General features: G+C 38.5%; 1 protein-coding gene across 1 annotated transcript in view; it reads left to right on the forward strand.

The window, feature by feature from the left end:
• Positions 1 to 14,138, forward strand: part of LOC115624220 (protein grainyhead) — a 44,527-nt gene that overhangs the window by 18,129 nt on the left and 12,260 nt on the right. The window contains 6 exon segments of the mRNA XM_030518838.1: positions 6,759 to 6,935; positions 7,013 to 7,516; positions 7,807 to 8,030; positions 9,139 to 9,301; positions 12,480 to 12,591; positions 13,170 to 13,264. Of these exon segments, the coding sequence (XP_030374698.1) occupies positions 6,759 to 6,935; positions 7,013 to 7,516; positions 7,807 to 8,030; positions 9,139 to 9,301; positions 12,480 to 12,591; positions 13,170 to 13,264 (1,275 nt within the window).

Genomic DNA, 14,138 nt, shown 5'->3' on the forward strand with positions numbered 1-14,138 from the left:
TAATGGACACACACGCTAAATTCTATATAAATAGATAGAAGAGCTTATATAGTTAGGAATACAAGCAGGCTATTTTATGTATGTATGTATGTGTGTAGCTCACCACCACAACCACCCCTTCTCATATATCCTACGACACATCCTGCAGCACATACAAACGTATGTATGTACAGACAAACATATTCCCATTGATGCTCAATTAACACATGCTTCATGCTCCTTTATCATTTCGTGCCGACAATAACAACAACTACAACACTTGGCTCGGCCCGATTGTCTATATAAATATACATATGTATGTATGTACATATGACGTATACGTAGCGTGGTGCGCAGCCATAGCAACAAAATCGACGGCAGCGACGTCAGCGTCTGCTCTAAGACTTGCAATTGGTCTGTCAACTGAATGTGTGAGTGAGCAATGAGTGTTAGTGCTGCAGCCAATACGAATCAGTGTGCGGTGTTCTATTGACGCAAAAGCAATGAGACAATAACAACAACAACAACAACAACTACTGCTACGTACACATTAGCAACCACTCTGACGACGGCGCAGCCTGCATTCAAACTGTTATACACTCTTGCCTTATGTTATACGCGCTATGCACGATCATCCACAAATGTACGCGCGCGCTTGTGTGTGTGTGTGTGTGTGTGCGTGATTTGTATATTTAGCTCGCTCGCACTCACACCAATTGGGCCATATAAGTCTGGTTCGCTTGCACCAAGTTGTTCGAACATGCGCGCTGTAAGTTCGATGTTGGAATGTTTGGTTGCCAGGCGCTTTATGAATTATAATTATAAAAACAACAACTAATGATTAACAACTCTACATTGCCACAACAATCAGAAATTGCCAATATTAGCTATTTGCTCGCAAAAAGCAGCAACATGACAAAATTCGAGCGCCTTTGCGACAAACTTTAAGTGCGCACTTCCGGTCGTTCTTCCTTCGACGATAACAACAAACTCAATGAATGAGTGAGGCGCACTGCAAATACACATACATATGAAACTATTTTTTAATGCCGATTCGCAACGCCCTGTCCGGCCGCGTTCGTCCGTCCCTTCCGTCCCGTCCGTCCATATGTCAGAATATTGCGACAGCAACAGATTCCAACCATTTTGAACTGATATGCGAGTAAGTGTGTTTCTGTGTGTGTGTGTGTGTGTGTCCAACTGTCCGATACAACGCAACTGAATGTCTTATATGTATGTATGTATGTATGTATATGTGTGTGTTTGTGCATGTGTGTGAGTTGTCGTTGTCAGTAGCGAGGCGCTCGTTGTCATACCTGGCCTCAGTCAGTTGTATCACGTTGTCGGAGTAGGATCGTTTCGATTCGTTTCGATTCGTTTGATTCGTCGTTATATTCAAACATATTCTGCCAAAACCGATCAGATCAAGTGACTTACGAATGTCGCGTAACAATTGAAGTGCATCCCCCGCTTGAATCTCAAAAGAAAAAAGCTTCAATGTAAGTGTGTGTGTAAGTGCGTGCGTGTGACACGAGAATCTAAGAGGCAAACCAAAAAAAGAAAAAAAAATTTAAAAAAAATACTGGCACAGTTAACAGTCTATGGCCCATGGTGGAGCATTGAGTGTGCGTGTGCAGTGTGTGTGCGTGTGTGTGCATTGTCTGCCCGAATTCGATATGTCGCTATTTGCATATGTTATATGATATATAGTGCCGCTTGATTGGAATGTGGCCGTCGCCGTCGCCATCGCCATCGCCAGCGTTGTTGCAAGTGCTGGCTAATGAAATTCTATCATAAAAACATGTATATATGTAGTATGTAACAACAAATCATAATGAACAAAAATCAAATCACAAAAGCAAGAACAACAATAACAAGTCGAATGCTAAAGTCGCGCGCTCGTCCGACTCCTATATACCCTGCGTCTAGTCCAGAAGAACTCTTTTAATTAAACAATTACTATTGTCACTACTATAAAAATATAATTTAAAAATAATTAAATGCTACATAACTCATACATATGTATGTACATTCCAAGCGCGTATATATATTTTTGTTTGAGAGTCCTTTTAAGGACTAAGAGGAGATGTTTGGAGATGCTGCGGTGCATGCTGACAGACAGGCGAAGAATCGAATCCTCTGGTCATACTGACTAAGAATATAAATGCTTCGAGGGGTCTGCTCCACCTTCTTCAAGTTGTAACAATATCTGAACGATTTCATAATATCCTAATACCCTGCAGATATAGGGTATATTAACAACAAAACACCTGCAATCAAAACGCGCGGACCGATTTATAATCAAGCGAAGCCAATACGCAAGCGCAATCGCAAAAATCAATGAAAGAAACACCACACACAAACACACACACACATGAATCGAACGCCAAACGCACACGCGCGAAGTACATAAAACAACAGCAACAACAGCAACAACAACACAGGAGCAACAACAATAACACCTGTGTGGGCGTGCAGTGGCAGTTGTGACCGCAGTCGCAGTCGCAACGCGTTGCCGTTGCCGTTGCCTTTCAACACCCACACAACAAACAAGTTTGTGCTCCAAGTCTTTTGTTTTTTTTCTTTTCTGTTTCTCTTTTTCTTTTCTTGAAATTGAACAGACAAGAGTTAAGAATAACAACAATAATGTCGCGTTGATTGTTTTGCTATTTTGTTGCCATTTGCTGTTAAATGTTGTTGCTCCTCGTGTAGTTTGCAGCTTGTAGTGTGTATGTATGTAGTTAGTTATTTTTATCGCATTTCGATCCGTCTGATTACGCCAGCTGTGAGTGGGCTTGCCTATGGATTATGTGTATGAGAGCTTGAGCTTGAGGCATTGGTCCATTGAGCTAAAATCGGTAACAACTAATTGTTTAACGACAAACAATTATGCAGTAAAATACATATTGATAATGTATATGAATAATACTTATACACACATACTCGTACATACTGAATGTACTATATATAAATTTATGTGTATAAAACCAATATGAAATGCGTTCTCAACAAAGTCGGTGCACAATTTGCATGTGCGCTAATTTATTGTACATTTTTTACATTGACAGTTAATTATTCTTAATATTTGTCTTATTAATTTGCATACACACACATAAATATTTAAAGCCAGACAGACAGACAGACCAACGGGCAGAAAAGCAGCCGGGCAGCCAGGGAGTAGTGTAAAGTCTAAGGTTTAGTTGTTGTTGTCGTTATTGTGGTAATCAACAAAATCAAATGGCGGGGCGTGTGATTGTTAATTTATGTTAAAAAATTGTTATTCGAATTTGTTACACACTTGCCAGAGACTGACCGGAAAGAGTAATCATAACTAAACTCAATTAGATAGATAGATACTGGACTCAACTTTGCAATTCTCAATTATTTTATGCCACATTTTTTTTTGTATGTATGTGTGTATTATTATTGGCTATAGCCTACGCAAAAAATGAAAACAAATTAGCACAAATCGATTGGGTTTTCTGGTATCTCTACATGAATGGTTCGGACCACAAAATGTGACTCATCACATGATTTTATAGTTGGATGTGCAAAAATAGTTATTGCGCATTGAAAATACAGCAAACTATAAAATATAAAATCCATAAGATTTGCATTTTATTGCAATTGTTGGAATTTTAGTGAATACTAAAATACAAAAATGATGAAATAGAGAAAAATCAAACTATATTTTCAGTCAATAGTTTAGACTTGAGAAAAAAATAATATTAAATATATTGTCAGAATAATATATAATTTTATTTGCATAATAATTTGACAAATTTTCGAAGCAATTACTCTTTAAAAAGAAATAATGAGATTGGAAATCAAATTCAGTTCAAAGTTTTAAGTATTAATATAAAAATAAACCATAAAAAAAAATGTATAAAGAAAATGTTAAATTCAAAGAATATTACATTTAGCATACAATAATTCAAGATGAGAAATTAATAATTATAATATTTTCGAAGGCTATACCACAAGCGCTTAAGAAGATTAATTAAAAAAAAACGAAATGAACTAAGAATATATTTTGAAAAACGTAGTTGTCTGCTTGCAGACATTCCCTTCTTTTACTTTTCAAGGTCATCTTTTTAAATAGAATGAAATTTGGCCTATTTGGCCGCAGCTTAAGCATATTATGTAGCCCTTGGCATTTCACAAACTTCTAAAAAACAATCACAATCAACAATATCGTGGTACTACCTTCAAAATTCACAGGCTTATTATAGTTTAAAGCGTAGTTAAACATTTTGGCAAGTACTTTTTACACGCACTCCGAACTTGACAATTAAAAGTAGCATTTTATGCCAAATGCGTACATTTTATAAATACAATAATGTTTCGCTTTTTCATTTGTTTTCCTCACTTTATTTCCGAGAATTAACGATATTCATAAAAAATCAACAGTAAGGCAAACGAAGAAACAAAAACAAAAAAACATAGACAAAAGTTTCACTTTTTATCATCCAAAAGCATTAAAATAGTTAATTGGCTTTATTTAAATTTTTATTTCTTCCTCATACATAAATACATATGTGCTATCGCATTTGGGCTGTTTAGCATAATTCTAAACAGCAACAGTCAGAGCTGCCAGCCACCAGCCACCAGCAACTAGCAACCACTTGATCATCATAATCCATAGCTTAGTTATACTTGTAGATCGAAACCACATAGGTACATACTTGTATACTATATTGCTGCCTGCCTTCCTGCTCGCCTATATAGAAGACATATATACGTGTATAAGCATGTATGTAAACATATACTAAAGAAAAAGACAAAGCGTATGCAAAGCGCGCTGTTTTTTTCTATTATTTATTTTTATATTAATCAATACACGAAAATACTTAAAGATTCCTAAAAGCAGACAAAAAATGCGCGCACGCACAGCCATTTTAGAAGAAAACAAAACAAAATCTTAGTCGATGCTCCGAGTGCTGGCTGCGCATGCTCCCAAGGCCTTCTCTGACGTTGCACGTTTAAGTTTAAAATGCAAATTGATTTCGATGAACAAATTTAATTAGCTCGGAGCTAGAATCTTCAGCGATTTAGCTGAGACTGAGACAGAATTTGATGCTAAATTATACAGCAGTCGAAAATGTACAGGCACTTGTATAAATTTAAATTCTGTTATAAACACACACACACACCAACACATTCGAAATATCAACAAAATCGACACATTATATGCGACTTTTTTTGTGTGTCAATACGATCTGGACTAACAAAATTAAATAAATAAATAAATAAATGATTACAAATGTTCTTTGTGTTCTGACCCTGTGTAACTCAATACCGGTTCTAAAGAGATACCAATCCAAAGCCAAATCAAAGCAAACTAAATTATATCAATAGGCCTGTCAAACAATAGAGACGGCTCAGACCACCAAATAAAGACTGAGGCTCACCTCACCTCAGTCTCGTCTTGTTTCGTGTATTGAGCAACGGAAATGAACAGAGCGCGATGATTTTGATTTCACTTTCTTTAGACCAAAAATACATTGGGTTCGTAAAGTTGCTAATTTGATTTTAGGCGCTTGCTACCAGCACCTGGGCGTGGCATATGGCTGGCTGCCAATTAGTATGTGTGCCGAAGATAAGACAAAACGCCGTCGCCCATAGATATGAAAAACGACAGAGCTTGGCATATTGATCAGACTTGGTCGCTAGTATTACCTCATTTTGCAACGAAGACGACGAAGCCGACGAAGACGTCGACGACGACGAATTGGACGACGACGACAACGACGACAACGACGACGACGACGAAAGAGTCAAAAACGTTTGACATTTTGGGCGGCCAATAAAAAAGCAATGATAATTAACATATGCATATACTAATATATATACATACATACACATACGAGTATATACTTATACTATATAAATGATGATTTTTATTTTTTCGCGCTCAACACCGCACCGCAACGCAACGCTTTTTAATTTGTTTCTTTCCACTCGACTGTTTCATTTTATAACTTTTTATAAACTGTACTTGTTGACTTTTTCAATAAGCCACCGTCGGGTTTTTTTGTTTGTTTGTTTATGAATCAGACAGCAACAGCATTCAAAAAGAAGTAATAATAAAAAAAAGGAAAAAAAATACACCAAGCATGTGTTGGTCAGTCTTAAAGAACGCAACGAAACGCCGACATTATTTTGTCACCTCGTTGTTGGGGACTGGGTGCGTGTTGTCTGCGCGCTGACCTTCCCAATCTATAATCACTCATCAATCACTATTTGCGGCCATTAACAACAATGACAGTATCAACGAACTGGCCAACAACAGTTGCTCTCTTAAGGCTGCTGCCACTGCTGCTGCTGCCCTAGGCTGACTCTGACTCTGACTTTTGCCTCTTGACTCTACAAATATGTAGTACAAGCCCATAAAGTAGCCTTAAATCAGCCCGCCTGTTGCTTTAACTACTACCTGATGATCGATCAGTCAAAGACGATGACGACGACGACGACGACGATGGGTTCGAGACCAGGCCAAGATATTTAATGAACCAATTTTGATTGGAAATTTGTTTACAAATAACTCAATTTTGCTTATTTACATATGCCCATGGGATTGCATAAAAGCCCAAATCCAAATCCAAACACAATATACATACATATACATAGATATAAACCCGTATCGCAAATACAAATCAAGTTAAAACTTAAGGCAGACAAAAATTAAATAAAATACAATCCACAAAACACAAAAATATAAAATAAAAAAAAAACAAAACAAAACCACATCAAACCAAAAAACAAACGAAATTTCACAGATTTTGAACGTGGATGCAACAACAACAGACCCAACAACAACAACCACAACAACGGCAAGAGAGAGAGAAATTAGTGCTAATAACTCACCCACTAGTCCCGCAAGCACAGCAACAACAACAACAACAACAGATCTAGAGATGTATGCAACAACGGGGGGCACACAAATCTATCTACAGGTGAGTGCCAGAGACGGCTACTGGAAGCAACAACAACAACAACTACAACTACAACAACAACAAATATGTATGTACAGACCACCTCACATCCCACAACGAGCAGCGCGGGCACAGTACAGACGACCCTGCAAACACAAAGTCCCAGTCCGGGTCCGTACATAACATCCGATAATTATGGCATGTATACAACCACACGCTTACCACCCGGACCACCAACGACCACCTTCATAACGGAGCCATATTATCGCGAATACTTTGCCCCCGATGGACAGGGTGGGTATGTGCCGACCACCCGCAGCATGTATGGGGAGGATGTGAGCACAGCACAGTCTAGTGGTGCCTATGAGGGGCGCTTCACAACAACCACGCCCACAGTGCTCACATCAGCCCCGACTGGACTGCCGCCCAATCATCAGCCAACCGGACCACCGCCCCCCACACAAGCCAACGGCAAAAATGGCAATACTCCGCTCTACACGAAGACCCTCACAGCGGCGGGCCTCACAGTGGACCTGCCCAGTCCAGACTCCGGCATCGGCACGGACGCCATCACGCCCCGGGATCAAAACAATATGCAACAGGTATGCAAGACTTATTGGAAGAGAGAGATAGAGAGAGAGAGTTCTTAGAAACCTACCATACTATAAGTAACCATAAGTAACAGTTTGTAGTCTGTAAGTAACCATCGATCGATTTTAGTGTAGAGTGTGTTTACTAATGCGTGGCGTGTCCATTAAACAGCTAAATAGCCGCATAACGTTTTTTAAAATCTATATCGAATATTTTGAACCTATGAGAAAACCCCAAACACTAATAAGCATGTCTTTATTCTTTTTCTTTTCACCCACCAAAAACCAAATGTACTTTGCAGTCCTTTGACTACACGGAACTCTGTCAGCCGGGCACGCTTATCGATGCCAATGGCGGCACCATACCCGTATCCGTCAATAACATCCAACGCACCGTCGTCCACGGCAGTCAAAACAGTCCGACCACCTCGTTGGTCGACACGAGCACAAATGGCTCGACGCGCTCGAGGCCCTGGCATGATTTTGGCCGCCAAAATGATGCTGACAAAATACAAATACCAAAAATGTAAGTACTACTACAAATAGTAAATATAATGAATGCCGCGATAATTGGCTACACAAAAATGTCCTTAAGGCACAATAAAGTGTTGCTTTTCATTTTGGATATGGAAATGAAAACCAAAACTATACGAGCGAGCTAGAAACAATTTTAAAAATCCCCCAAACTACATTGCAATTAAATTACAATAGCCAGACAATAATTATAATTTTGTTCATTTATGTCCCAATACCCGGCCAAGCTAAAGTTAAACTAAATGCATTCATACGGACATTCTTCAAATAACTACAAATGGGAAAAGTGGAAATAGTATTTATGTTTGAAATAAACCAAATCTAATAAATATTTGGTTTTATTCTGCGAGCATTTCTTTATCAAATTTATTTATTTATATCATACCACCAAATACTTATTTATAAATTAACTTTGTCACGAAGATCTGCCAAAACTTGGGGGGAAATTAAAAATATTATTGCTGTCAATACGAACATTTCTAACATCCTACGCAACTCTTATCTGCACTTATTTCCAGTAGTTGCTCTCGCTAGAATAGATAGATAGAACCATATTTTTTAAACCAGCTAGTACGTAGTAATTCAATTATGAACATTTTTATTTAAACTATGTATACATACAGCAAGTTTAAGGTAATTTTCACCCACTTAAGGGGAAATCAAATTACCAAAAAGAACTTTTTGAGTCCAATTACATCAGAACTGTGAATTGTGTGAAATTTTTAGCTTGAAAATGTTTATTTAAAGTATATATACAGCAAGTTTAAGGTAATTTTCACCCACTTATGGGGAAATCAAATTACCAAAAAGGACTTTTTGAGTCCACTTACATCAGAGCCGTGAATTGTGTGAAATTTTTAGCTTCTAAGACCTTACCTCTTAGGCTGTGTATAAATCAAATAGTCATCTATCTACACTTAAAGATAAATCTTGCTAAGAACCAGAAATTTTATAGTCAGAAGTCGGCGGGAACACAATGCAAAAATTATTTATTATTATTTTTAAAGCTCATCCCATATGTTAGTTTATAGATTTGAATTTTTTAATTCTCTGAACTGAATTTTGCTGTTTTTGTCTCGTTCTCTTCCTACTCTTTGCAGCTTCACAAATGTGGGTTTTCGCTATCACCTGGAAAGTCCCATAAGCTCATCGCAGCGACGCGAGGATGATCGCATCACCTACATCAATAAGGGACAGTTCTACGGCATAACGCTGGAGTATGTGCACGATGCGGATAAGCCAATTAAGAATACAACAGTTAAGGTGCGTATGGATGCGATATTTTCAATAATGAGAAGCCAACCATCTATCGGCTGACGGTCTAGTATGATTTTCATGGAGCTACTTAGTTTTAGAGCAGCGTTAAGTGCTTTGTCAATCATCCCATATGTAGTTGTAGTTGTAGTTGTTGGCAGTACCATTGGCAGGCATTTGTTTTTGTTTATGCCATCAACACCACCAACAGTCTTGTCGACGCACCAAGCAGGCTAAATAAACCCTTTCGCCAAGCCCTTTCCTTCTTATACCCATACCCCTATTTGTCATATGTGGTGCCACCCCGGGCGGAATCGGAGACTGAGCACTAATAAAGTTTGGCAGCTCGCATTGCTCGACACCCTTTGCTCAATTACACATCCTGCTAGCGGCATTGGTATTTCCTTGCTTGCTTGCTTATGCATATCCTAGACGCGCTGATGATAAATGATACACGAGAGACGCGTAGACGAGATGCGGAGCGACGAGACGAGACGCGCCGCGCCGCGACGGACGCCTTTATGAGAATTTGAATATGCGACTCAATGCAAATTGTGAGCCTTTCAACAATCGGCATATACTCGTACATGTGTTTGTTCAGGACCCAAGCGCAACAATACACATCATCAATCAGATAAGCTTAAATGACGTCTCTGCTCCTTGCTACCGGTCATGAAATGCAAATTGTAAAATGAACCGTTGAGCTGGGGAATGACATCGAAGTTACAGTTGTTCGCGGAAGTCTGATGAAGTCTGAAGCACGCTAAGTAAACAACAATCGAGAAATGTTACCCAGCCGAGGATCACGTGTGAAAAAGTAGCACAATTGTATTTTCTTTAGAGCCTACAACATTTGCATAGATACTTGAAAAAAGACAAACGAGGAAAAAATGTGACAAATTAACAAACAAAAAAATGTAGAAGGAAATGGATTGGATTGGAGCGGCACCTAAGATCTAATGATAGGAGATACTAAAGCTTATGCAAACCACATTAACATGTGACCGTTAAATCTAAGTTCCATGCCAGACATATAACACAAGTATATATGCATTCCTAGGTAGACAGGCGACTGCCCCACACCTCCCCGCTCACAAAACTTTTAATTGTGGCAAGACGAGGTCCTTTTTGTTCAAAAAATTGAGGCAAGGCTCTCATATTTCCATAAAACTGCCATAATTCGCAAGGCGCTAGAAAAAAGTGTCAAAATTAATTTACGAGTTTATTTGTTTAGCCCTTAGAAGCGCCCTTCTGCCTCACAATCAAGCACATAAAACATACAGCCCAGGCCCAGACTCAGTCCCAGACTCAGTCCCAGTCTCAGTCTCAGTTTGAATCCATGAAAATGCAAGACACATTTGCATATGTTTAACGGGAAAACTGATCCGGCAGAAAAGACGAAGAGCCAAGAACAGGCGGCGGAGAAAAAAGCGAGCAGAGCATAATTTACGAGCTGATTAGCCCATGAATATTTAAAGAACTTTTACCATAAAACTAAAGACGAAAAGGCACACAAAACATACAAAATATTTATGTTGTAATAATTTTTGGTAACCGTTTCCTAAAAACTTCTCAAATGATGATACCCTCTTGCCAAAAGAAAGGGTTGTTCCAATTTGTTAGTAGTACAGAGTCGAGGCAGACTATTCGTATCTGTGCGCTTCCTTCGGAAACGTAGATAATAATTATTCAAAGCAATGCGCCCGACACATACCTACTGGCATGTAGTTCGTGAATGATAGACAAAAAATGCAAATGTTGGGAACGAAAAACCAAATGTGCCAGACATTTTTCTGCTAAATCTAATTCGTCCTTTGTTCGAGCGCATAATCTTTTTGACTTTTTACGTGGGGCGTTGGAAGCGTTAGATAGCAAAAGTGTCACAACTCATATATGTCAGCCGAGCTGAGGATGAGCAGGATGGGCAAAGAGGGTTGGTTTCCAATTTTTTTAATGACACAGTCCTAGACGTTAAGACAATCAAAGTTTTTCTGAAATTCGTCCCATTCTAAATCTAGAAAGAAAAAATAGAGGAGTTGTAACGTTCAGTACTTCTGATTTATTTCTATTGAAGCTATTTGTACTCGTATGTTAATCAGAAAATAATAGAGTGTACTATTTTTTTATATTATATTATGTTGCAAATCGGCCTGCTGTTTTTTTTTGCGAAGATGGTAGCGTCGTGTTTTGAACCGAGTCATACTCAGGAAACAAAATGTGAACAACATTATCTCTGAAATCATAGCTACGACTATCTACAACTCATTAAATTCAACAGTTCTATGATATGCCGAAAGAGCATTGAAAAGATATCAGCATATTCTATTGAATTCCTTAAATCAACTCCGCTAGTTAAAACACTTTCAATCGAGTATGATCGCTTTTATTGCTAGTTTTATGTCACGCGAAGTACTAAAATTGTTTATATCTCCTACTGATCAGTCATCAAATTTTTCCAGAGAATAGCCATGATTATGCATTTACCATTTATTGTCTGTTTTGAAAACATACCCAAAGCATGTTCCATTTTGGTAACGAGATTTTATTATATTTTCTAACTAACTAGCACTTTGGCGGCGCTTTTTAGTCCATATCCCTATTAGAGCAGTCTTATATGTACTATTAAAATAATTATGTATAACATGATTATTAAAGAGACCTCATAAAACTTCAACTAATTATCATATATATTTCTTTTACTAAGGCTAGACTAAATATTATTAGCGATCCTCTAATCAGCTAACTATACTGGAATTCATGCCATTTAAGCTCAGCAGAACACTGTTGTTTGAGTGTTTTAGTTCATGCTTCAATAAGTGCTACATATCTAGTATATTTAGGGAAAACAACTTTTCGTTTTTAGCCGACTTCAAAAAGGAGGAAATTATTTACTCTACAAATAATATCAGCATTATAGAATCGCTATTGAAACATAATGTCTTGCAAATATAACAAAAAATCACATAAAATATTACAATTACAATGAAAGCATAGCATGTGCATTATGTTTAAAGATACTGCCAGCTTTTTTCAATAATTAAACATGATAATTCATTATTTTAAGTAAATCTCTAAACAAATACTCATTATAAACATACTCGTACGCCTTTTCATAACTCATAAATTGACATTTAATATGACGACTTTTGGCTTATTCCTTGCTGTATATTTTTACGTTTTCTTGCAGAGTGTGATCATGTTAATGTTTCGTGAGGAGAAGAGTCCCGAAGATGAGATAAAGGCCTGGCAATTCTGGCACAGTCGCCAGCATTCCGTGAAGCAAAGAATCTTGGATGCAGGTGCGTACCAAAAAGAGCTAGCTACACATACAAACAGAAACAGAAACAGAAACAACAACAACAGCAGCAACAACAGCAGCAACAGCAACAGAACAGCGACAGTAAAGAAGTCAAGCAGCGACCATTGCTGAGCATATTGTCTAGTATTTCTAGCAGTAAATTGCTGGTTTTTATTGAAAAACGCACGGCGGCCACAGAGCGCAAGTTATGACATTGATAAACGCGCATTGCGCTCCGTTTGTTTGATTGCAGATAATCTGACGGCAACGGCTGTTGCAGATGCTGTTGCAGCTTCTGCTGTTGTTGCAACATTGGTTGCTGCTGCATCTTTGGTTGCTGCTGCGTTCTGCCCATCAAACATAACTCATTAGGCACTTGTCACCAGCAGCCGCAACAGTCGAGACACAGAAATTTCCTTAATTGTTAATACAAACATATTTTTATGTCGCTGCTGTTGCTGTTCTGTTGTTATTGTTGTTGCTGGTGTTGTTGCAGCTGCCTATTGCATTTTATTGCACTGCCAGATTGCTTGCTACATTTCTCACTGTGCGTTTTCTTTTATTCATTTTTCTTGACAGATACAAAGAACTCGGTTGGCCTTGTTGGTTGCATTGAGGAAGTGTCGCATAATGCCATTGCCGTTTATTGGAATCCGCTCGAGAGTTCGGCCAAGGTAAGTTCTCTACCTCTTTAGTTATCCTCCTCTGCCTATCTGCATATGCGAGTGTAAATATATGAACGCACATACATACATACATACCAGTATGTAAGTAGTATGTGTGTGTGTGCCTGTATTTTCCCCACGTCCATTTTGTTTTGCGACAGAGCGCCGCCTCAATTAAAACAACAACAAAAAAGCACAAAAAAGCGCGACAATTTATGAACGAGACAACAAAAAATAACAACAACAACAACAACAGCAGCTCTCCACTGCTAGTTTGTGTGTATGTATGTGTGTGTGTGTGTGTGTGTAAGAATTAATTTCTGATTTATTTTCAATTGCAAGTAAAACGCAAATTATTCAGCCAGCGCCATACATCGCACATATAGACAGACACAGGCCATGCGCTTGTGTGTGTGTGTGTATGTGTATGTGCGTGTACGTGTATGTCCATCCCTTTCTGCCGCTCGTCACCAGTGGCCAGCGGTTCGCTCGTTGCCTCAGTCAGCAGCAGGTTCGGGCGCAGTTGCGGCTCAGTTCGGCGGCTCTCGGCTGACGGCTGCTGGCTGCTAGCTGCTGGCTGCTGGCGAGCAGGCGCTGTGATTGTGACTGAACATTTTTCAAAAGAATAATTTATGCATTTATTTATTTATGACACTTAGTTTTAATGACTTACTTGGTAATTTCAAGCAAATGCGCGCCACATACACACTGTCCGTCCGTCCGTATAGACACACACACACATATATATACTCGTATATATGTGTTTCTGATTGTGTGTGTTTTATGGCTGATATTGCAAAGGCATTAGCAGTCCACAAATATTGCATATATAGTACAACACAATTGCTCACCTAACTAGGGATGCACATTTGAAAATATTTAA

The sequence above is a fragment of the Scaptodrosophila lebanonensis genome, unplaced genomic scaffold, assembly GCF_003285725.1.
Source record: "Scaptodrosophila lebanonensis strain 11010-0011.00,11010-0021.00 unplaced genomic scaffold, SlebRS2 tig00000001-arrow-pilon, whole genome shotgun sequence".
NCBI lineage: Eukaryota > Metazoa > Arthropoda > Insecta > Diptera > Drosophilidae > Scaptodrosophila > Scaptodrosophila lebanonensis.